We start from the raw sequence: 23,982 nt of genomic DNA, 5'->3' as shown, positions 1-23,982 counted from the left end.
GTTGTCCACGAGGATTGAGACGCTTATTCAGATCGTCGAGGGTCGACACCACTGAAGCGTCTCTGGCGTAGGGCGGATAACGGGTAAGGAAGCTGCGAGTATGAAGGATCGAGGCAGAAAAAGATCAAAGAGTCGACAAGATTCCCCATCAAGACCGTAGAGGGCAGCATCCAGATAGTAGAAGAGAAGACCGATCGAACAGGGTGAGGACTCCGATAGTTTTCTGGGACTGGCACAGGCGACGAGGGAGATGAGGATACGACGCGACACATCTCGACCGCCTTGTTCCACTTCCTGCACAACCGGTCGGAATGGGGGACTCCAACAGTTGCCGACAGATCCGAGCTTAAGAAAAGCAGGATCGCTAGTCTGTACCGCGATCCAGAGCATGCTGGCCAGAAGTGCCGGAGTACAAGGCATAGGATTGGTAGGATGCAAGGAAGACTTCTTTCGGAAGATGTAGCAGTGTTATTCGCAACCGCCATTTCTCTCATGAACGTGGCTACTTCTTGGTATCTTCCGAAGTCTGGAAGGGTGGAGCTGAATAGGTAGAGACAGCAGAAAGCTATCAGCGCATACCCAAAGTCGGCCATACATAGAATATTCTGACGCCTGAAAGGGGTATAGCCAGGAGACATCGAGAACAAGGATGGGTAGATTCCACGGATTTGGCCAGGGATTCTCTGGCAACCTGAGCCAGGACGCGGTGAGATGCGGGATGTGCGTCAAGAGCTGATCTTGCCTTTTCAGCCTCCCGCCTGCGAGAACTCCCATTCACAGCCGGTATCAATCTGGATGAGTACCAGAAGATGGTCCAAACCCACAGCGACGCCATCATCACTCAAGCGACTCTGCCAGATCTGCCGGAATCCATCACTCAAATTACCTGCGAACTATTCGGGCTCGGCTTCCCTGGCACCCCACTTTTTTTCACTTGCCACACATCAGCAGCGTTTCATTCTTCAGTTCTTTGGTCGACGGTCTCGACGATTCATCCCGGAAGGACGCAGAAAAGTTGTTCGAGTGTCTGCTTCCTTGTCTCTTGTCTCTTGCTTGCAAATCCCAACAGCCTGCCATGCTGGGCAGCAGCTTTTCCAGAACATCCGGAAGCCTAGCAGTCCAGGCTGCCACTCGTTGCACGACGATCGGTGGCTTCGCAGCCCGCGAACACCGTTTGAGAGGATGGTGTCAGCGGGGGTCGTTCAGGAGGTCGGATGCGAAAGAGAACTGGTTGCGGCGAATCGTGGGCTCGTGCCTGACGTGAAACGTTTGAGAAAAGGAGGGAAGGGGGGTTCGTTCTTTGTCCTGATGAGCATTGTCGAGGCCAGTGTTAGCTGTCTTGGTCAATAGTACATTGTTGGGCCTACCTGGAGGTCGATTAAGGATTCGACAGCTGGGCTGGCATTGCTCCCAGCAGGACGGTTTGCTGAAAAGACCAAAACATTACATTGTATTGTTATTCCTCTTCTGCCCCAAAAAGCCAAGGAAAAAGGCCTTAGGCGGCCTTAGGCGAGCCCGGGCGACCGCGTCTCGGTGCTGATCACCCCTGCGCAGGCCTTGTGAGCCTTCGCCGGAACTTTTACAGTAGGTCCGCTAGAGTCACCGGCTTGGCCAACCACTACACCCCCGTGCTTTTGAGAAGGGTTTTTTCTATATATTTGCTATGGTAGAATAATACATTTAGGATGAACCGATAGCTCAGTAGAGACACTCTCGGAATATCGCGCATCTTCCAGATCAAAATCGCGTATACCTGCCCTTGGCTTCAATCACAGCGTTGACTCTCTCATCCGTCGACTTGATAGTACTCTTGATCTTCTTCCTATTGATCCTCGCCCATGCCCTTGAAATAGCAACTTGCAAATCGGTCGAGAGTCTCGTGCGAGTCTCCGGTTGTCTACTGAAGATCTGGATCAATGGCGTTAACCAGACATTTGAGCCCAAACCAAAGGTTTTCGATGGAGTTCAAATCTGGCGAAAATGGTGGCAATTCCATCACAGTTGTTCTATTGATATCAAGCCACTCCGTGACCTTTTTGGCTTTGTGAATATGTGCATTATCTTACATGAAGATCCGGTCAGGCTCCTAGACTGACCGGACATTATCTGCAAGGACTTTGGGATAGCAATTGGCTGAGTAACCCATATTTGCTGACTCCTAATCGAGCGACAAGATGTATGCATCAGAAGATGCGCTTCCGAAGATTGCAGCCCAAATCATGATAGACACATCTTTAAACATACCCCTAGTGTTTGCTTTGTTCCTATCCCATTCTTGATCAGGCGTGTAGAAGACCTATTCTCGCTTGTTTTCACTGCCGCGTTGGATAGAGCATTCATCGCTTCAGATGCCTTTCAGCCAATCCTCCCGCGTCCGGCCCCTATAGGCCATTTCCCATTGCAAGTGCTGTTTAGCATGTTCGTCTGTAACTCTGGGACGCGTTTTCGTAAGCTATTGCTTGATATTGTGGTTTTCAAGCAGGCGAGAAACTGTGTCATCGGACATTTCAAGTTGCAGCCCTTTTCTCAACTCTGGATGGGAGATTGTAGGTTAACGCTTGGTGGTGCGTAGATTGGATAGCCCTTGAGGTCGTCCAGTGCGAGCGTTCTTGTCTGGTTGTGGATTTTGTAGGATGTCATGAATAGTTGATTTTGGAATCCCAGTGATAGCAGCGATCTTGCCGACGGATGCACCCGACAAGTGCAGCCCGTATACAAGGCCACGCTGAAATTCAGAATGCTCTTTTCTACCAGACATCTCTCAAACAGATAAAACATCAAGTGAAGCATTGGTAGTTGAGAAATAATTGTTCGAAATGTCTACATTTATCCGTGGTGGTGGTAGTGGGTGCCAAGAGGTGAGTGTGCGGTGACGTTTGCGGACCTGCAACCAAACAATCATGCCTTTTGGTCACTCGGCACCTCTCTATCTGCACCACTCGTTCCCTTTACACATTCATTATCATGACTCTCAGATGTAAACTATTCGGTAATCTAAAGTCCCTCCTCCTCTACCTCCAGGGTAAGTGAGCCACTCCCCCAGATGGCCACGCAGTGCATTCTGTTTCGCCCTAGCGAAGTGGACAGAGAGACGTGCGACGCCGAACATCGGGTTGGGGCGGTGCATGGCGGACAGTCACTCATCGTTCGAACCGCTTTTGAAAGGCACCTTTTCTCCCGTCAAACTGCTGCTGATACAGTTCACTGCGTAAGATTCAATAACGAGGAGATCTCGTTCTGAGCACTCACCTACCGACCCATTGCCTCGAACCTTGTTCACCGCACAAACAAGCAGCAAGCCAGAGTCGACACCACTTCTCTCATTCTCACCCTCGACGGCTCGACCATCGAATAAAGCGGCTAGCTCGTCGGCGTGGCTCTCTCGCTCTCCGCCATCTGCGAAGCCCTCCTTTCCATGTACAATACCATGTACAATATCCGCACCGGCAGGGGAGCACACTCATTCCAGAGCGGGCTCGCGACGGTCGAAGAAACAACCAGAGCGACCGTCCGAGCCAGGGGACTTCTTCCCATCCCAGGGTGGGAATGGCCGAAATCGAAACAGTCCCGTCCCACTCCGAGCAGGTCACACCCTTTCATCAAAGGACCTGTTCTTTCCCCGGAGTCTTTCCCCGGAATCTGCCGATCGACCAAATCCACCTCATTACAGCGGCTCCTCTTCATATCTCTCCCAGCATCGACAGAATCCTTTGTTGAACGATGCAGCCAAGATTGAGTTCCTTCACAATAGCAAGGCATGCGAGATGAATGGGGCCCCCAACCAAGAAACCACCTACTCGTAGGTTCATTGCTTAGAGGATTCCGGGCCCGGCTTGGGAGCAATCTCTCACAGCATCGACGAGCAAGTGAACGAGAAAGGACACAGACAAGTCGGCACCCTCCTATGGCAGGATTAACACCGGACATTGCATTTCGAGGGCAGTAACGAAGCTTACTGGACAACGCCAACGGCTAGGTCACGCCTAGGGCACTCACCTGCTTGACAGGATCTCGGGTTCTGGAAAGACGACTTTACTGGACATCCTCGCACAGCGTCATCGTACAGTCGGGAAGGTTTCGGGCAAGATCACGTGCCTCTCAAGCCATCGTTCCAGCGAAAGACGAGATATGTCCAGCAGCAAGATCTCCGTCTGCCCTTCAGCACAGTCCGCGAAGTCCTGCATTTCCCGGCTCTATTACGCCAACCTGCACCAGTGCCACAGGCAGAGAAATTCGAATATGTTAAGGTGATCGAAGCTCTCAAATGCAACACTTCAGCGATGCAGTCACTGGGTTGGTCAGCCCAGCGAAGAACTGAACATTGAACAAAGGAAACTTCTGACAACAACCCACGCCGATGCGCAACGGGACATCCACCTGCTGCCTAGCCGTCTTGAAGAAGGAGAAGGAGAAGGACTCCTCGAGCGGGACGTCGACGTGTACATCACGTCCGTCTCCTCTTCGTCCACGACCGGGCCCGTCAACTGGGTGGTTGCGCCTCGCGTTTCCATGAGGAAGATGAAAGAGGACATCATCAACGTCCGCCCACTCGGCCACCGGCCCAGTCTCGGCTCGATCGTCGACGAAGTCTTGAACTCCTCTTCTTCTTCCTCGCCGTATCGCGGGGAGCGAGTGCCGCTGAACCGCGACGACGAAGCCACGGTCTTCGTGTGCGGTCCGCGCACGCTGTCTCGCGACCTGAGGGCCCTTGTCGGCCGGCGCGTCTGAGATCCGTCGCCTCAGAGCCTGTAATTGGGATGAGATTGTTGATAGGGTCACGTGATGGTGAGTTACTCCGCTGTCGGTGCTGAGTCTGGTCGATGTTGCCCTCAAACATGCCTGTCAACACTTTGGTCGTGCCCACGATATTAGGGACGATTGATGGCAAACTGGCTCGTTTGAGATGTCTTGAGCCACTGCCCAATCGCCTCTGGTGCCGGCGCGACTTCTCTTCCTCTTCTTTGGCCCTAATGAAATCCACGTCTGGTGAAATGTTCGTCGCGGATTCCAGAATGACGTCTCGTCACGACTGACGAGTTCTATGCTAATGATGAAAAGGTCTTCAGACAAGAAGCATATGAACAAAAGTTCAAAGAGCAGGTTGAGAAACTAAAGACCGGGCAAGGCGTCCGAAGACAAAGACCAAGGCAAGACCGGCACTGGAGCCATCGAGCGCGGCACCGGACGAGTGGATGTCCTCGCCGGCGATCTTGTGCAGCCACTTGACGATGTACTCGGCCGTCTACGTCATGCGGGTCACCAGCGCGGTTTTTGATGAGCTGGCTCGCAACAACCGCGTCTTGAGGATCTTTCGGCTCCGGTTCGCTAAGCAACGATTGCACCGAGATCATCGTACCATCAAGCGAGAGCAAGGATCAGACATGCCAGCAGAGAGATCGTTTTGCCCCATTGAATGGCCATCATGCGGATGCCGCCTGCAATGGCGGGAAGGCACCAGATAGATCCTCAATAGGTATTGCGCCTGAGAGTTATCCTGGCCACTATGGACTGTCGCTCGCCCGCCGGTGTGAAGTAATGTCAATTCTGTGATCGTCGCATTTCGGTCCCAGCGACAAATCCAGGTAATTCATATCTGCTCCCGCAGCATGTCGAGCGGAGCTAAGGGGACAAGAGACGTGAGTGCTCGCTGACGAGAGGAACGTCCAAACCCCTTCAATCCGTGTCCTTGATCTACCATTTCAACCTGTCAATGTGCCTTGTCAATCCAGAAGGTTCCTCACAGTAATCTCTACCATCACCAAGTACGAGGACATATCGCAGGAAATCTCCTCGAGTGCATGAACCTCATCGCCGCAGAGGGCCAGGCCGCCGGGCCAGCAATCTCTATGACTAGTGGCACTACTTGTCCATGGACATCATCTACGAGCTCTCCTTCGGAATTGGGTACGATATGCTCCACAAGGGAGACGAGAACCCGCCCACATCACCGGAGAAGGGACAAATTTCTTTAACCAAACACTACGGAACCTCCACGGAGACAGGAAGAAGACTGCAAAGGGGGTCAGAGAGTCCAGATGTCAGATCATTGCGTGCGGCGCCATGTCGATTGGATCTCCACCTTTGCATGCTTCGTACCCATTCACTGCGACCACGCACAACCCATCCATCCCACAAAGGCGTCATCGTCTTATCACAACGGAGGTCATCTCCGAAGTCAAGTACATGTATTACTCTGCGGACTTGGCTCAACGAGTCACTAATGCTCTCGCCGACGAGGCATTTGCCAGGCCTCTCAGCGCACCGAAGCCGAGATCAACCACAGAGGGGCCGGCGCCCATACCCACGGAGGAGGATGGAGATGTCCAGAACACGGCACCCTAGCAGCAGCCGCAGCATCGACAGAGGGGCGAGAAGAGGAGCCTCAAGCAGCGCGCAAAGTACACCGACGAGCCCGAAATCAAACAAGAATTATTGCCGCCACCCCGTCGAAGCTCTCTAGCGACCTCACTCGCGAGTAGCTTCAGTCGCGAAGCGGGCAACGAAGTCGTTCCAGTCTCGGGGGATCCCAACATTGTCGTACTGCCCCGATTTCAAGACGTTATGCGACGCAGCACCTTCAGCTCCAATCGCGCTTCGATCACCTATATCTCGGACACTTGGACATGCAATGGTCAAGGACGAAGCAACTATCAAGGTGGAGGATCCGGAGGAAGCTGTGATCAATTTTGCCAGTCAGAGCGATCTGTGATCTCATGCCTGTGAATATCTCGACTCTCATGTCGGCAAGGCATTTCCTCTGATGCAAGCTAATTCAAGTGGATTTCTGTCAGTGACATCTTGGCTGGGCCGGGATGTGCTTTCCTCGTTCCCGGTCTATGGATATCATCTAGATGGGTTGGACCAGGGAACGGTAATATACGACAACACCAGTGCTCAGTACCACCTTCCATACCATCCGACATCCCACCCGTTCCGCCTCTATATCCAAATCCATTGGGAGTCACTCAAACAACCTTTTCCAGTGCTGGTAAGCCCGACCCTCTTGAATTCTTCCCTATTGCGATGCAGTCCACTCGATCGTAAGGAAGATATGAGATACCCGTATCGCTCACCTCATTCGCGAGCACGAAAAACCAACTCGATCAATAAGTGACTCATATGAATATCAATTGTTCCTGCCAACTTTCGTGACCGCCCGAAGAACAGGCCCAATATTCAGCCGCCACACGAACAGACTGGCCACCTTGTCGCCCCGCCGCGCCATACAAAAGATGCGTCTTGAGGATGGACCATCCTTACCCGTGGCTATCCACATGCCTGGGCTTGCGGAATTACAAGGCATTTGTCCTCTTTCTGATCTATGCGTCTCTGTTCTGTTGGGCCTGCTTTTTCAATGCTCCTGAAGCCTTCAAGCCATCGGTGGCTGATCCGAAGGGGTGGCCAGCTGTGCGAACGAAAATGACCAGGAGGTGCAGATTAATGTGATTGTCGTCGACTGCTGGGACTCGGAGGTTGTTTGCATCGGGTTCTTGAGGCAAAACATCACTTTTGGCACCATCCGACTGACATGGTGACGACCTCTTGCGAGGTGCCAGTGTCATCAGCTCACCCAGGTCTATCACACCTCTCTGTTTGCCTCTTCGTGGTGACAACGAGAATTGTGCGAAACAAACTCACTCAATTGTCCTTTGCTTCGTGCGGGCGCCCTCCCCTCCCCGCCCGGTCACAAGCACCTCCATTTACTCCGTATTCCAGCTTCTGACAAGAAGCCGAGCACGTCGCTTGTTGGCAGCTCAATGTCGAGGTGACTACTATGCTGCAAGGGAGCCTGGTCGTCGAGATTCAACCCGATGCAATGACAACAGGATGTGCAGCTAGCAGCAGGTACCAACCTTCTCTCAAAGAGCCATTGCCTACTGCAACGATAACGTCTGAACAGGATGGTTTTGAGGGAATAGAAGGAGATTTGGAGGAAGAGCAGATCCAATTCGCCGAGAACGCAGTGGTTGGATGGCCGTCATGAGCTCCTTGATCACGGGATGCCAGCAATCGTCCGTCGCCTCATCTGATGATCCAGGGCTTTTCGACAATCCGAATTGTGCTATGATGGTTCGGCTCCCAGTACGTGTCGACGAGAACACGCACACGGGTTCGGCAGTGACGGCCTCGAACGACGTGCGCAGGGTGCCGCAGGAACTCGTCGGCGTCCTTGTCGGCGACGTGGAATGTTACGTGGAAGCGCCGGATCGCTCAATGCAAACCGCCAAAACTGCAAATGAACAAAGGTGTTCCTGTCATCGGAGGCCGACCACGCTCTGACATGGAATGTAAGCACAACGCCATGTCGACTGAGCTAAAGGGGAGCTTACCATCTTGAGGGTCCACACTTTGAGTTCACCGTCGACTCCCTCGACGTCTGTCAACTCAACGCCCTCCCGCCGCCATCTGCGAGCAGGGTTGCACCAATACAGCAGTAGCTTTCGAGCCATCAACACCTGCATCAAACCGGCCGCCGGTGACGTGGGAGGAGTACCTATTTGTTGGCGTAGAAGTTTGCTTCTCGACCTTTACGAGGGCTCTATCAGGACATATGTGGAATCACTATCCAACCAAGTCGCCCATCGAAGTCGGCTCAACCGCAAAAGACTGGTCCGCCAGATGGTGAGAGATGTGTTCTTCAGAGTATTAACATCCGTCTTCGAGACGGCTCCTCCACCGCTCGCTTCTCCACGACCATAGTGGAATATCGGCAGGGGCCAGCCAAGCCCCATCTCCGTCCATAACTCCGGACTCGGATCCAGAATCGTCACAGGCGCCGACTCATGAGACCCTTCCAGGAACAGAAGAACCAGCATGCGCAAAATTTGCACACGAGACTTACCTGTTGCTTTGCCACTATTATGGGCGGGCTCCCTGCTTCGTCTCTGGCGGCGTTCTGGCAGGTCATGCCAAATCGCACTCGGCCGGACTTCAAATTCCAACTGTGTACCATATGGCTGTAAGCATCTTTCCAGCCAGTGAACTTGCGTAGCACTGGCCCACCGTCTAGGTACCGTGAACCGGTCAAGGAAAGCGCCAGTACCGCTGTCTGTAGGTCGCCGAAGCGCTGAACACAGCCGCTCATCAGGTCGAAAGCAGTCTACGTCGCCGTACCAGACACAACAACGTTAACGTACGCACCGTCACCTGGAGGGATTTGCGTCAGTGAAGTGGATTTCCCTCATGTCTTGCTTGCCACATGAACCGCTAGAGGCCTGTTCTTACACTGAGGGGGGCTGCGAGTCCGCTGTAGCAAAGAAGAAGTGCTGAGCTTGACAGGTTGTACGCATTAATCGTCTCATAAGCACGAAAAGGATATGGACCGCCTCAGGGAGAGCGCCTTGGACGGTGTGTTCTATCCTGAGTGGTAGAGATTGGAGGAGCATACAGAAGGCAAACACGAAAATAGCGTTCGTACACACGAGAGCGTGGAATCACGGATGGGAACCGAGGAGGAACAACTCCACGGAATACGACTGAGTGGTCATCAAACTCGGCTGTGTGGCAAGACGAGAGTCTGGATAAATGTGTGGGATCCTGCATCACAGAAACTGCACGCTCGGGTGCCGGAGTCAGATCCAGCAGAGATCCAAAAAGCCTTGACGGTGGCGGAAGCGACGCAGTCAGCTTGGGCGTCGTTGCCTTAGCGAAACGGAAAGCCATGGCCTTTTCGCTGCTGCGTGTTTTACAGCAGCGCACAGTCAGTTCACTTTCAACAGTTGCTGCAACTGGAGGTGGGCAAGACACTGCAGGGTGCCGAGTCCGTGTTCGAGAGAGGAATTGATGACAAGTTAATTTACGGGAGTCCTGTTGACAGTCGACGTTGTTTGGTCTTACAGCCAGTCGATTTCCATATCGTGCGTGAACTTGGCAACAGACTCGTCACAGACGCGATCGATGCCGATCGTTCGACTCACAAGCAGGAGCTCTATGTCTTTTGGATTTTGAGGGATGAAATTGTTGGTGTAAAAGTTTGTCAAGCTGGTTCTGTTAATGCCGCCCGTCATCTGCGTGCCCATCCGAAACAGTCGATATGTAGCTGGAACGCAGGGGTGGGCGGCTCAAGGAGACATGTTGTTGAACAAGAGGATCCGGCTCCTAAGATTTTTCCCTGGCCTGCAATGCAGTCAGCCGGCCACTGACCCTCCGAGGGTTGTTGTAGGTCCTTTGTCGCGCCCACCCAAAGATCTCGACACACTCGCAAGTGATCTTTTTGCCTGGGGAGCCGGGGGGGGGGGGGGGGGGTCCTTAAAGATCGGATCACCCTCATTTGCCATCACCTACATGCATAAGACACAATAAGGAAAGCTAACATGCCTCTCCCGCTAGACTCGAAATTTTGCAAAGTGCTGGAGCCGCTGCTCCCGCCGGTGGCGACTGCGCCGAAATTGGCTTCAGAAGATGCTGCCGGCAGGCGTCAAGCAATGGTCATTTTCTTTGGCCCATTCTTTCGCGCAGTGCCTGACTCCATAGACGTAGGCGAGGCGGTGTTCAATGTCAAATCCAGCGACGATAGATCAGAACAATCTTAGGCGTGGGGACACCATAAAAGGTCCGCCTCTGCGTATTCTCTCACTAGGTATGAATGGTCATGTCTCGGCTTTACATCTCTGTGTTATCTGCGCTCGGCTTGCTGATGAAACTAGATGACGGCGGTTTTCGCGGGTTTCGATGCTTATCATCCTCCAAGAACTCATGTTAGTGATGGATATCGTCTCGATGCACTCCAGCTCCGTCGAGTACGTGTCCCGCGCGTACTTGACGTCGATGCTGTTGCTCTTGATGATGGTGCTCAACACCACCGGCTCGATAGTTCACAAGGTCGCCACGACGTCGGGGCACTCCCACCTGACTAGCGGCATAAACTTACGCTCGTATCCCTCCACGACCGGGTGGAAGTTCATGCCCCCCCTGAACACGTCTACGATCATGGCGGTGGACGACGGTACACTCCTCTGCCTGAACATCATCGACAGCACCTCCGACGCCGTCAGCAGCGACAACTCACTCATGGTGGCGTTCCTGATCGTCCTCACAAGCTCGCTAGCGTTATTCCTCCTGTACCTCTCCTGCTACGCGTGTCCGGTCGAGGTCTTGAGCCTCGTCGAGCTAATCCTCAAGCTGTCGAAGCCCCACGTGGAGTACATGTCGGCGACCTCGGGATGATGGTCACGTATAGGGTCGTGGGTGCGTCAAGAGCTAGTCGTGCCTGCACTCGTGAGCGTCACCGTCAAGATGTCCATGAACGTGATCAGCTCCGACATCAACACGATCGGCGCGGAGATGAAGTGGTTGGAGGACAAGCCAAACACCATGCTGAGAGGCAGGTTGGCGTTCAGCGGCAGGATGGGAGACCCGCTGACGGTCCAGGAGTTGCTCACGATGGCGCAGGAGAGTAAGGGGTGCAGCCACGCGACCAACCTGTGCTTGGACCAGAGCTTGTACTTGACCCATTATCTCGAGCGCGAGCACTGACACCTTGCAGGACATGGTCCGTTCGTCCTCATTGACCGCGATCGTCAGTGCCAGTCGAGGAAACTGCCGGAAAAGAGCCTCGAACAATTAACTGAGGCCGGACGGTGTTTGATGCGTCCATAGCATCCAGCCACACCAACAGAGCAGCAAGACGACGGAACAGACAGCCGCCACACTCAACAGGGCTCTTGAAGAGCTTGGGAGGCAGGGCGCGCCCTACCGCGTTCGGCGTTGCCCAAACGGTGGTTTTTACCTTGAGGTTGGGATCAGAACCGCCTCGGGACGTCGAGAGCACATCCACGCTTCTTCCATTCCTGGGATCGCGCGCTGTCAATCGGAATTGCCCTTCGCCTGTGGGCCTCACCAAGAGTGTTTCGAAAAGGCTCCCGCTCGATTGCAACGGTTCATGGGCTGAATGAGGTCGCTCGCTGGCTGCTCGAACTGGGTTTATGGCACATGCACCGTCTCTTCCTCTTATACGCACACAGGACCGGAACGATAGAGGCTGGACACCACATGCTTGACTGGGTATGCTAGATATGCGGCTATCTTTTGTTTTTCCAGCCTCGCTATGCTTTGAATTGCCCATGATCATGCACACCTCCCGCTCCACGTCGTTCAAAGAAGCGCCCTCCAGAGTCATTGGTCTCGCTGCCGTTACTGTCAACCTGTCTCGACCTTGCCGCTATCGTACGCCGGCAGAGTTCGTTGCTCACATCACCCCCCCGCCCCAGCTCCCGAGCAGCGTGGAGTGATCCTGCATTGGCAACAGAATTTGGTGTCAACCATAACTTCCCTGATCTTGGGGCTCGCAATGTGAAGATCTCTCTGGGCCACCATACGCCAAAGAAGCTAGCATGGCTTCTACGACCACCATAAACAGCGAAGCGCGTTTCATCACTGATCATATCCGCCGGCCCAGTGATATTGATGAAGCTCTTTGGCGTTATGAGAGGGGTTTCCTCCATCTCTGCACAACAATCAAGTTCAACCCCAGCAAGCCGCAGCAGCCGCAGCAGCCATCGACGACAACGACGACACCGACTCTGACTCCGGCATTCATCAACTACAGTCTCGAAGGGAAAGCGTTGTATGGGGACTGAGTGTAACTCCAGCATTCGGCGCGTCTCGATGGCATTGGCTGCACAGTTCGTCGAATTGGGTTCTGATTTTGGCGGCTCATAAAAGATGAAAACGACGAGATGCTGGCAGGATTCATCCCTCGGCAGCCTTACAACCAATACCAAACATCGCCGAGGACAAGCTCGAAGATTGAAACGATCAAAGAGATTCGAAGTAGTCAATTTCTCCGGCAAAACCAATTCCCGGAGCGATCGTCGGATCTCATCATGTCCATGTCGATGGAAGCGGGTTCATGGGGAGTCGGCCGAGAAGTGGTGGGCAGAAAGCAAAAGGGAGTGGCGCACTGCCTGATGCCTAAGTTGAAGGGGTTTGCTGGCGATCATCTGAACGAAGGCGCAGTCCCGCCATGACCCTGTTCTTCGACTCACCCGCCAACATCACCACCCACGTCTTAGTACCAGACACCCTCTGAGATGAGAGGCTAGTGACCAGTCTTCGAAATACGGTCTCAACTACGTAGGCTGCATACAAGCAATTTCTGCCGATGTATGCCGAAGCTCAGATGGAACTCGTCCACTTTCTCTGCCAGACGGAGGATCAAGTGGTGCGCGCGGACTGCTGGTGAGCGCAAGTAAACCGGTCGTACGCAGCGAACCAGATATCCGTCAAGACCAGAGCATGCATTTCGTTTTCCCGTGTCCAGATTTCAACCTCCGGACAGCACACAGTATATCGAAACAAGCGACATTGGTTTTCTCGAAGTATTAATGTCGTGCAGAACCTCTCAACGTGCGAGCAACATTAGCTTTCGGCATGGTGAAAAGACCATCAGGAACCAATGCTTACCGGCGCTTGATCGGCGGTGAAGTGCTCCGTTAGAAAGCCTTCGGAACACCAGTACCGTTGGATTTTCGTGGACCGTAATTCGACCTGCTCAACGTGGCCAGCATCCACGACGCCAGCGTCCCGCTCCTCGACGACGCCGACTTCTTCCAGCTGCGCATCTTCATGGCCTTCTTCTCCACCTGGAGGGGTGCCGGCGGCCTTTTCCTTCTTCTTCTCTTCCAACTGTCTTTGCTTCTTGGTGGCCGTCCATAGCAGAACTGAGAAGGTCAACCGGTCAGGATGGGCTATAGAGTCTTTCATACCGTGAAGCTTCCTTTGTCTCCGAATTCCCCATGGTGGACGTGTTTCTAGGTCGATGGGCAACCTCTTGCTACTGAACGAGTAGTGCTACTCGCCGAGCTCTCGCGCTTCAAGTATCGTGTCATTACACGGTCTCCGGACCTGAGATGATTGTCATGGACTGCACCTGCTGGATCCTCGCTCTCCAGGGCCTGATCTTTTCGTTCATACCTATTTGGCTACAATACCTCTACACCTTGTGAGTGCCGATGGCGACATCTCTGGTGCCCGGCAGACAGTCCCCAAGACCGCCCTCAGGACTAAATGCAGGATCACCTACAAGATCACCTTCAACCACTCCGAGGCCCACCTCTAGTAGACTCTACTCGCTTTGCTGGTATGATGTCAGTCACGTGCCATAATTACGCTGACGGAGTTATGGCACGTGATATTCCGCTCCTTAAATCGCCCCAAGTCAGACCGTCTTCAGGATGACATTCAAGACCACCACCAGGATCATCTGCAGGGACCCCCTCAGGTCCACCTCCAGGGCAACGTCTAGGACTGCGTCGAGGAGGACCTCGAGAAAGACCCTCAGACCCATTGCGCCCTTGGAAAGTCTCTCCTCGCTTCGCTGGCACCTTGAGGAGTCCCAGTTGGTTCACGCCTCACAGTCTAGTAAAGATATCGAAGAGTGAACTGCCTCCGATTGAAATACCTTCGGAAATGGGTGAGCGTCATATCAAGTTTGCCGTGCAATGTGAAAGGCAGGGAAGACCTTTCAAGTCGACCGAGTGCGGGACACACAAGATTGTGCAGAAGGTCTTCCGTCCAGTATACATAACTGACTGAATATGTATCGCGGTATCACGGTATCATGAGGCTGACGCCACCCGCAGAAGGCTGGATGCCCATTCATCTACCCTACTGCCACCGCTTGCATTAATTAGACTTCTTCCGTACAATTGCACTTCTGACAGTGATTCCTCCTGTTCCAGGTTGCGCCGTGATACTCCACTCAGTCACAGTGTCACGGTGTCACGGTTAGCCAGCACGCACAGGCTTGGCTTGGCACACAGGCGAGGTATTTATACCCCTGAGCTCTCTCCCTCTCTCTCGTCTTCTCTTTCCTCAGCTCAATCTGCTTGTATATATATATATATGGCAAGCCACAAGCTTAGAGCTTTCTCCTTGCCCGGTTGCCTCGTCCGCACCCTCCGCTCAAAGCTGGGACAGTCCGAGCTGCGATGTCATCGTTTTCGCACGGATTCCTTGTCGTGCCGTCTTGTACTCTGGCGCTCATGTGCTCTCTGGCATGTCCATCGAGGACATGGAGGCTGCCGAGATCTTGAACAATCTATCTGAGAGTGGGCCGAAAGAAATGCGGGTTTGTTGATCGCAGGAACGGTGACCAGAATATCAGGTACTTGAAGTGGTCTGCGCCGGGCGCTACAACCCAACCGCGATGGGCGACCTCCGAGTAAAATCTCCGAGGTCGAGAAGTGCTACTCTGACACCTCCGACGGCACCAACGGACGGACTTCTGAGGCGGGTCGCTCGACTCTCTGCCAGCCTACAACGACGTGGCTCGCTTACCTCCTTACACTGAAGAGCAAGTGCCCTTTAAAAACCGCGACGATCGCCAGCCGCCGCCTAGTTGGCGCCAACAACTCATGATCTCCACAAGCGGTCTGGACCTTGCCATGAGCAAAGAATCCATTGCAGCCTGTGATACTGTCAGACGCTACACCAACAGAAGATGGATATCAATCGGTTCGGGGCTCCCGAACTCCTCCAGCAATACACTCCTTCCCCACGGTCATCCAGGCGCTCGAAGGAGTTCCTGTTGCCCGGGACACGGGCACTGAACACGGGGTGTCGTGAGCACACTGACAGACTAAGAATGAGAGAGTGAAGTTTAAAAATCCTTCGCCTTGGATAGTTTGGCAGATCCACTCACACGGCCGGCGAAACTCACCGTCTTTCGCATGTCCCTACTTTTCGTGCCAGGCCTCTTCCTTCTCCTGATCCTTTCCGACATCATGGCCAACAACGGCGACAACAACGTCAGCAGCAACGAATGAAGTTTCCTGCCAGGTGGTGAGTCCCGACACGAGCTGTATAGCTGTTTTCTCTAGAACAGCCGCGCCGGGGTCGAGGCGGTCTTATACAGTGTCTATATATACTTAGTTACGGAATACGTTACTCTATGTGACCTTCCTCACTTCATCTTTACCAAGAGACGAAATGAGATCAGTGCAATGAGCTGGTGGGCAACATGATGGCCAAACACCCGAATCCTCGATACGGCGGCCTTCACGAAGTGTTGATCCGGCACTTCCTCACACCACCTCGACAGCTATCTACAGTCCTTTCCAAGCCAAAATCCCATCCATCGAGATATCAAACCTCAGAATCTCTCGCTGAACCTGTCCCCTGACCGTTGGAAACGATGTCGGCTTGCAACCGTAGTTCAGCCGGAAACTGGGCGAGTTGCACCACGAATTCGAAGAGATCCACTAGAAGCTCCCTACTTCTTCCGAGGAACTTTTCGCACACGGCCGAGGGGGTATGTTGTGCAAAAGGCTTTACCAGCAATCCCCCACAAGTCGGCGCTCCCCGGTTGCTTTGCGCAAAACAACAATCCCATGGACGAAAGAAACAACCAACCTTGACCGTTTCACTGCTACCGTGAATGGATTGGAACGAGGATTATTCACGGAGCGTACTTCCACTCCGCCTCAATGCCCATACGGTTGGCCAGCACCCAACGGCATGGCTTGGCGCGACCGCGGTGAGTTCAACCCATCGTATCAACGCTGTAAGTTGCATTTTCTCTTTCTCTGTCTCTGACTCACTTCTTACCTTTCCTCAGCCGGATCTGCTCGTGAATATATATATATATGTACATAAGCAACAGATGCGTTGAGCAAGCATCACTTTATCTCGGCTTCGGCAACGCAAAGCTTGAAGTTCTTCCAGGCTCGAAACCTTCGGACGTAGCCGGCGTAAAGTTTTTCAGATCTGCGAGTGAAAAATTTTTCGCGACTCCTTTTCCGCTCTTAAAGGACCTTTTTTCCTTCCTGTCTTTCACATGACCGTCATCCTTCCTAGTTATCGCCACCAACTTTACAACATGTCGTCCGCGTCCACTCCGGAGCGCACGCCTGTCGCTGAGCTACTGCTCGTGTCGCCGATAGCGGTCGGTGGGCTGAGCGTCTCTCCTACAAAGCGTCAAATCACGCCCACAGCGGAAGCGACGTCACCAAAGAAACTCGCAGTCATCACCAGCCACGGAGCCGTGAGCCCCTTCGTCAACAGTATTGCTCGTTCTACGTTCCCGAATCCGTTCGGATGGCCTGTTCAGGCGGAACTGGCCCACATCGGTAAGGACCTGCCCCCTCCTACAAATGCAAATAATAACCTGGTTCTCTAGATGAGCGGTTGTGTCTCTATAATCACATCGAGGACCCGCTAGAAATGAACACGCCAGAACAAGTTCTACAACAGTCACCACCCCTGGCACACCACCTGATTTTCCCCTTTGACCTTCGAAACGACGAGGGCAGCTGGGCTGATCCGGATAAAGAGCCTCTCCTGAGAAGTGTCTTTCCAGGAACAACTGGTATCGGTAGTAACGGGTGGTTTATACTTCTTCTACTACGTTCGTTGCCTCCGAAGCCTTGGCCACTTACAATTGCCGGATTACCGCTGTATTTCCACACGCACGATACTTTCGGCCAAAGCCCCCTGCCAAACGGAAAGCGTGTGACTCGGAAGAATGGTTCCGTCGCTGAAGATCAGGATTACCGAAACATAAAGGACTGGGAGCCCCTCTTCCATGTCATTCGGAAATTCTTCGAAGATATTGGCATCCCGATAACAGAGGTTATGTACTTGGGTAACTTGGTATATATCGTCCTGGAGTACCGTCAGACTGATATGACTATAGTGCCGTGGTTGGTGGGTAGAGTCGCGTGTGTCTACCTATACGAAGATGAGATGGGGAGACCGTCGAACCTATATACCCGCCGCCAGCTTGACCCTACGCCAGAAAGCCCAGATATGAGCAAGTACGATACTCTACAGCCAGGGTTGAGAGTGGTGTCAAACTCCCCACCACAACTAGGCGATCCCGACACGTATCTCGAGACAACAACCGGCGTTCTTCTGAGGGATAGTGTTGGCAACGAATTCATGACTGTCGCCGCACATGGATTCCCTAGCGAAGCTGGGACGGTGGTCATCCACGCATCACCTTCCGGCCGTGTGATAGGCGAACTTATCTCAGAGGTTTCACCAACAGACATTGCTCTCGTCAAGTTAGCGAAGACGGAGAAATTCTCTAACGTCACGTTCCCGAACGCGCGAGTGCCGGTGCTTATCCAGCTCAAGAGATTAGGGCGAGCCAAATGCTTCAGTGAGATCTACCTGGATTCACCCGATACAGGCCTCATTGACGGTATCTTTATGCTTCAGTCACGCACCAGGGTCCCCAACGATGATCACGAGCCGAAACCGGAATGGTTGTTTACAAGCTGGACCTACATGGGCGTAGACGCAGCAGCTAACTTACCTGGAGGCATGTGCGGTAGTGCTATGTGGGATGCGGAGGGCAATGTCTTGGGCTTTTTCAAATACGCTCCGGTCGAAGGAGTGATGACGGACTGGTGCGCTGGAGTTGCTGCGGATGAGCTCATCAACAGAGGGTATACCCTCGTCGACACCGACGCGAGATAAGGTTACCTTCAGGCATCGTGCCGGTGCACTGCCACCCATAATTAGTTTACGCACTCTGCTGCTTGCCTGGCTATTCATGAACTATCTTACTCTTTGGTGATATGGCTTCTCTTTTCATACTCAGATTTTCCCTGTGGCATACCATGTGCTTCGCGGTTACTGACACCATTCTCCTTGGGATTGCCCCAACTTCATATATGAACCCACCCAACTCCCACGAACGAAAGGCTCAAGAACGAAGGGGGCTGATCGCCAACCTCGTTGTGTGGATGGGGTCTGACGCCTCGAGGGGGTGACCTCTGAGGGATCTGGTAACGTCCAGCGCTCAACGGCCAATCATTCCACTTCCTGCACAAGAGGAAACGGTCTGAGTGCCAGACGAATGCACGATCGGGAAGGCCTTACCGTCCTTTGTCCGCATTGTTGACGATGCGCCGTGGCTGGTTGGCTGGGAGAATGACCGGACCGTCCGAGAGGAGCTAACCGGCCGAATCTGGGGGACGCCAAAGACATGGGGGACGGAGTATCATTCTGCAGAAGCCCTGGCTGCGGAATTCGGAAAGACTTGGGATGGTCTGGGTCGAAGGAGGGGAAGCGCTTTCAGAGTTCCCTGGATACAAGGCCGGGAAGGTTGGAAAAGGATATGGCTACGTCGGTAGTGCCGTATGGGTGGGGAGACTAGATGGAAACAGCCTGAAGACGAGTTTGCGGAGTTTGACGAAGGCAGTGACTGAGAAATCTCCTGACTGTGATCAAGAAGATGCGGGAGAAGAATATGGACAGTTGGAGGTGTAGATCATTTGAGTGGTAGCTTTGACCCGCAGAGTCTAAGTGCGACGCCGAAAGAAAAAAGGGCAAGCCACTTGGCCACTTTGGTTTATCAATGGCTCGCTTGGGGACACTCCGAGGGGCTCGAGGTTCTCCGGGGTTTATCATGAAGCGAGACCCTTTGAGCTTGTTTGCCGCGAAGGATTGGAAAAAAAGGGGACAGACATATTTCGTGCAGCAACATGGTACCCTGGATTTGGGAAAGAGACAAGTGGACATGAAATGCAAGGGGGCAAGATAATAAGAGTTGTGCTGCGCATGGACTAATCTAACTGACTTTGAAACATCTCATGCAAAGGGTGTACAGATAAGTCAACAAGGCTTGACATGAGGAAGAGGAATCACTGACAAGGTATACCGCTTACTCGAATCTAGCAGCCAGAGAACCGCAAGAGAGGCACGGCTGCATGCCCCTTTAGTTTCATCCCCCTTCCAGCCCACGAGTTCCCGACACAACTACGCAGCATTCTCGGTCGGACCTAGCCTGGAGCCACACAGTCTAGCCTGTCAAACCGGGTTTTGTGTGATCATGGGATACGGATGCCTGGCTCGTCCAACATGCGGCAGTTGAACACCTCAACGACAACTTGGCGCAGGGAGAACACTTGTCACGCGGATATGAGCATGGACAGCACATCAAAACCATGCAACAGGATTACCGAGCTCGAGTATTGATGACTCTATTCCACCATTCTGTGGGATTTTCAGTGCTGCAGAAGTAGACCTACCGTTATCATTTGACAGCTCTGCCACATGCAACCTCGTCGCTTTCAGCCAGGTTTTTCACCTCATACATGATACTCCTTGCACAGATCCAACGAACTCATTCTGAGCATTCAGGATGACCGCTCGCGGCCCTATGTTGTAGGGAATATTAGTATGGATGCAACCGCACTATCGCTCCAGTCGACGATGAAGTCCCGCCACATCTTCAAATGGTAAGGTGTACCGAGCAGAGTTTGCAATGATCTCCAGCAGCCCTGGAGTTCGAGGCAGGGTCTCAGTCTTTCTGGAACAGGTGAAAGATCGATGATCATCATATATACGCATCGCGCCAGGTGTTGGTCGGGATGAGACCGTCGCCTCACAGACTTCCTTTGGAGCGGGGGAGCTGTGTCTTTTGGAGGAGAAGGTCGGCGTTTGACTGCTTGCGAGGACCGCTCTGGTGTACAGCCCCAGGTCAGCGCCGGTGCACGCCCTCGGAGAGGTTTACCAAGTCGAGCGAGTATGATGACTTTCACACTTAAAAGTTGCATCCAGAATTCTTCGACACATCTTCCAATCTAAGGCTAGACAAGGCGTTTACGCCCTATAAAGTCTAGAATTTGCCTGCTGTGCGGCGTCGACACCTCTGGGCTGGGACCCTCTGGGCTCGCATAGAGACTGGTGGTGATGGGATCTAGAGGCTGAACAACATAATCAAATATTCCGCATCAAGCCTCCGAATCATTCTCCGGCTTAAACGAAGATACCAACATCAGCGAGTGATCGCGAAGCCTAGGGAGCTGTGCGTGCCTGTGCCCCTAATAGCTATAGGTGCTTCCGTGGGGATGCCTTTTGAAACAAAGGCTAAGCAAAGGATTTGAATTAATGGGCCTGGTCCCTGCAGCTACCTCTTTGTCAACGGGGGTTGATTCAAGGCAGTGAGGTGCTGAGGCTCTTGGGCGTCACAGGCAGTGAACAAAGGAAGGGAGACGGCAACTCTTTCACTGCCAAACACGTCTCAGTCACTGGTACGCGTATCACAACATCACAACGACACCATTTCACTGTCTCACCTGCCAACAAAGTCCGATTTCAGCATAGCGTCCAGTCCTGGCTGCCTGCACGTTCCGATTATTTATATCTCTCCTCAAGCCCTGCCCACTCTTACTCCTTCTCCTTCTCCCCCACACACAACAAATATATATATATATATTCTCTTCTTCCTGCGCTAGGCTGGGCCAAGGCGACTCCCACCATAAGGGGAATGAGAGGGAGGCAGCAACCTCCTCTCCGAAGCGAAGACCACCGGGTGCGACACTATGATGGTGAAAGGCGAACGTCAACAAGAGCATGACCATCTAGCATCAGCACCGTCAACCCCGGTCGTCATCCGGCCTTCCTGGTGCTCTCTTGCAGCAAGTCGCTTTCGCCTCCTCCACCCACATGGTGGTTCCGGTCCCTGGCTCCCGTACGTCAACCCTCCCTCTGTTCAGAACGATCCCGGTCATATGGCTGCCGCACGTCAACACTGACTCTTTACCAATTTACCATGCAAGGCACGAGACACGCTTTCATCATCCAATGGCTTACTACTATAGCCCTAGCGAAATTGGATCCGTCGATCGAGGATAAATTCTACCTAATAGGTAGCGGCGACGAAGCCTTCCAAAGCGAATGGAAATGGTCTATGAAGCAGCCAGACTTGGTTGGCTATTGCGTGGAACGAGGACGACACCGCATTCGAACTACACACTGTTGTTGAGGTTCGTGTTTCACAGTCATACGACAGTTTACTTAACGTTCGGGATTTACACTTGAGAGGCACATCCACAGTCTCCAGGTTCGTCTTGGTTAATATTGTCACGGACCCCGAGTATGGAAGCCCAAAGGGTTTGAATATCGACGAACTGAAGGATATCCGGAAAGCGGATGTCCAATTGGATTCAAACCAAGGGCCACTTTGGTATAAGAGCGTCCAATGGATAGGGAAAAGTACGCTTGTGTGGGAAGTCTGGGAGCAAGGTCCGAATAATGGAAAGCCGAAGCGGGTTTTTTCCGTAACTGTCGATCCCGACGACAACAATACCGAACTCCCATTCTTCGAGATACCCGCCACAATCGCAACAGGTATAAACACTGTGACAATTACGCCAACGGATATTAAAACGCTTTTCGCTGATCGGTTCAAACATCTAATCGTTCAAGAGGCCTACCCACGGATGTTAAGATATGTCAAGAATGTGGAAGAAAGCCGACAGTATACGGCGGATTTGGCGAGATGGAGGGACGAGGTAGACGAGCAGAGATCGAAAGTCAATGAGGCGCGTACGGAACGTTGGAGAACTCGATTCGAACGTCAAATCGTGCAGCACTTTCAGCCCTTCTATGAAGCGCGTCATCCTCTTCTCCCACTCTTCCTCGAAGGGACGTAATTCGAAGAGCCGGCCCAGAGAGAGTCGGCAGACAAGGTCAACTCAGAAGCACAAAAGATGTTAGGCGCAGAAGGACGAAGTGGACAAGAAGAGATCAAAAGCCATCGAGGAACGCATAGAGCGCTGGAATCGTGAGAATTCCGTCGATTTAGACGGTTTGGCAGCTTAATTCTCAAAATCCATGTAACTCACCTTCATTCGCATGTCTTTCCCTTTCATATCCAGCCTCTTGCTTTCCTTATCCTGTTTGATATTATAGCCGACGACGATAATATCGACCGAGTCCGGTCTCCCTACCTCATAGTCTGACCTGACAGGGGCTACATGTTTAGTTTTTCCAGAATCACCACGCCAGGATTGAAGCCACCCTCCATAAGCGCCAAAATGACATCCTCTGGGTGGCTGGCTGCCTCGAAAACACATTGCCCTGCAAACCGGCACCGAACAAATTCACCAGACACACAGCGCCTCAAAAGCACTTTGCCCTAGATGCTGGCACTGAGCGCAACAAGGGTCCGATTCTTCTTCGTTACAGTGAGAGGAGAGGTAATGGACTGCCGGTAGCCTGACTAGCAACAGTAGTGTGACCCAACTACGATAAGCCGGCCGATTGCATCAACTCCCCTTGACGCTGCTGCTACCCAAGGCGACTTCGAGCCGAGCAATATATATAAATATGAGCTATGAAGCCTGTCATGGCCTTCAAGGACAACCAGAAGAGAAAGGATAGGCACACAATGTCCTCAAGAGCAAGGATGGACACCACGGTCTACACCAGCTTTCATCTACCAACTCAAATTACCTCATTGACGTTACCTCGTCTAATACACGACGGAGGACTCTGAAATTGGCACCGCAGCCAGAAGAAATGTAGGAGAAGATATCTCTATAGAGACGACCACCAAGAGTATCGAGACCGACAGCGAGGACGGGGAGGGCCCCCACCACCATAACGCCGCTGCTCGAGGCACGTAACGACAGCCCTTGGTCCTCGACTCGAGCAGCCTGCAGCATATGCCTACGAGCGTGCGTGAGCTCTCGCGGCTGATTAAAGTAGAGACACTCTGAGCGTTGGTAGTGTTAGAACTTGCAGGGAGTATGGATGAGGATGTCTACATAATCTTGCAGACGTCGCAGACGTCGCAGCAGCAGCAGTCCCCGCCGGCGGGCGGTGGTGGGATCCCCACAGGTCGTGGAGATCGCGGAGGTCTACCTACATCCCGCTCTCGGTATGGACGTCCCAGGCACGAAAGCCGTTCGCAACTGACGCTTTGCCTTGGGCGTTTGTCTTTTGGAACTAGCAGTGATAGGCGATGACGACAAGCAACGGCGGAGGTCTTTGAACTCAAGCTCTCCTATCACACGTTGATACCGCTTCTGGCGGACGGCAATATCCTCCTCAACGCTATGACAGAGGTTAGCGCTCGAGTCAACACTCGATTTGACGAGATAGACCGAAAGTCTGATTGTCAGAGAGCTTTGGGGTGGGATCGTTAGACGAAGAGTCAGAGGGTTGAACACGTATCTGTATTGTATAAAGCTGTCCTTGAGACATCGACTTCTCGCACTGTTGAGGGCCTCTCCAGCAGTGCGA

At 52.9% G+C, this 23,982-nt stretch overlaps 5 protein-coding genes across 5 annotated transcripts; 4 read left to right on the top strand and 1 right to left on the bottom strand.

Moving 5' to 3' along the window:
* Window positions 1-2,816: 2,816 nt before the first annotated feature.
* On the top strand, window positions 2,817-4,728 carry AYL99_11989 (hypothetical protein; the record flags this gene model as incomplete). Its single annotated transcript, XM_018843493.1, has 3 exons — window positions 2,817-2,858; window positions 4,008-4,297; window positions 4,332-4,728. The coding sequence occupies 3 exons, from the start codon at window positions 2,817-2,819 to the stop codon at window positions 4,726-4,728; spliced, it is 729 nt and encodes a 242-aa protein (XP_018687170.1).
* Window positions 4,729-10,704: 5,976 nt separating this feature from the next.
* AYL99_11988 (hypothetical protein) lies at window positions 10,705-11,166 on the top strand (the record flags this gene model as incomplete). Its single annotated transcript, XM_018843492.1, has 1 exon — window positions 10,705-11,166. One exon carries the CDS (start codon window positions 10,705-10,707, stop codon window positions 11,164-11,166), a length of 462 nt encoding a protein of 153 aa, XP_018687169.1.
* A 69-nt stretch (window positions 11,167-11,235) lies between these two features.
* On the top strand, window positions 11,236-11,598 carry AYL99_11987 (hypothetical protein; the record flags this gene model as incomplete). The annotated part of the gene is made up of 2 exons (XM_018843491.1): window positions 11,236-11,395; window positions 11,486-11,598. 2 exons carry the CDS (start codon window positions 11,236-11,238, stop codon window positions 11,596-11,598), a joined length of 273 nt encoding a protein of 90 aa, XP_018687168.1.
* Window positions 11,599-13,386: 1,788 nt separating this feature from the next.
* AYL99_11986 (hypothetical protein) lies at window positions 13,387-13,704 on the bottom strand (the record flags this gene model as incomplete). Its single annotated transcript, XM_018843490.1, has 1 exon — window positions 13,387-13,704. The coding sequence occupies one exon, from the start codon at window positions 13,702-13,704 to the stop codon at window positions 13,387-13,389; it is 318 nt and encodes a 105-aa protein (XP_018687167.1).
* Window positions 13,705-16,819: 3,115 nt separating this feature from the next.
* On the top strand, window positions 16,820-18,423 carry AYL99_11985 (hypothetical protein; the record flags this gene model as incomplete). The annotated part of the gene is made up of 3 exons (XM_018843489.1): window positions 16,820-17,069; window positions 17,120-17,584; window positions 17,636-18,423. The coding sequence occupies 3 exons, from the start codon at window positions 16,820-16,822 to the stop codon at window positions 18,421-18,423; spliced, it is 1,503 nt and encodes a 500-aa protein (XP_018687166.1).
* Window positions 18,424-23,982: the final 5,559 nt, after the last annotated feature.

Source organism: Fonsecaea erecta (genome assembly GCF_001651985.1).
Source record: "Fonsecaea erecta strain CBS 125763 chromosome Unknown Scaff21, whole genome shotgun sequence".
Classification (NCBI taxonomy): domain Eukaryota; kingdom Fungi; phylum Ascomycota; class Eurotiomycetes; order Chaetothyriales; family Herpotrichiellaceae; genus Fonsecaea; species Fonsecaea erecta.
Note: the sequence above shows the minus strand (reverse complement) of the source record. Positions and strands in the feature narration are given on the sequence as shown.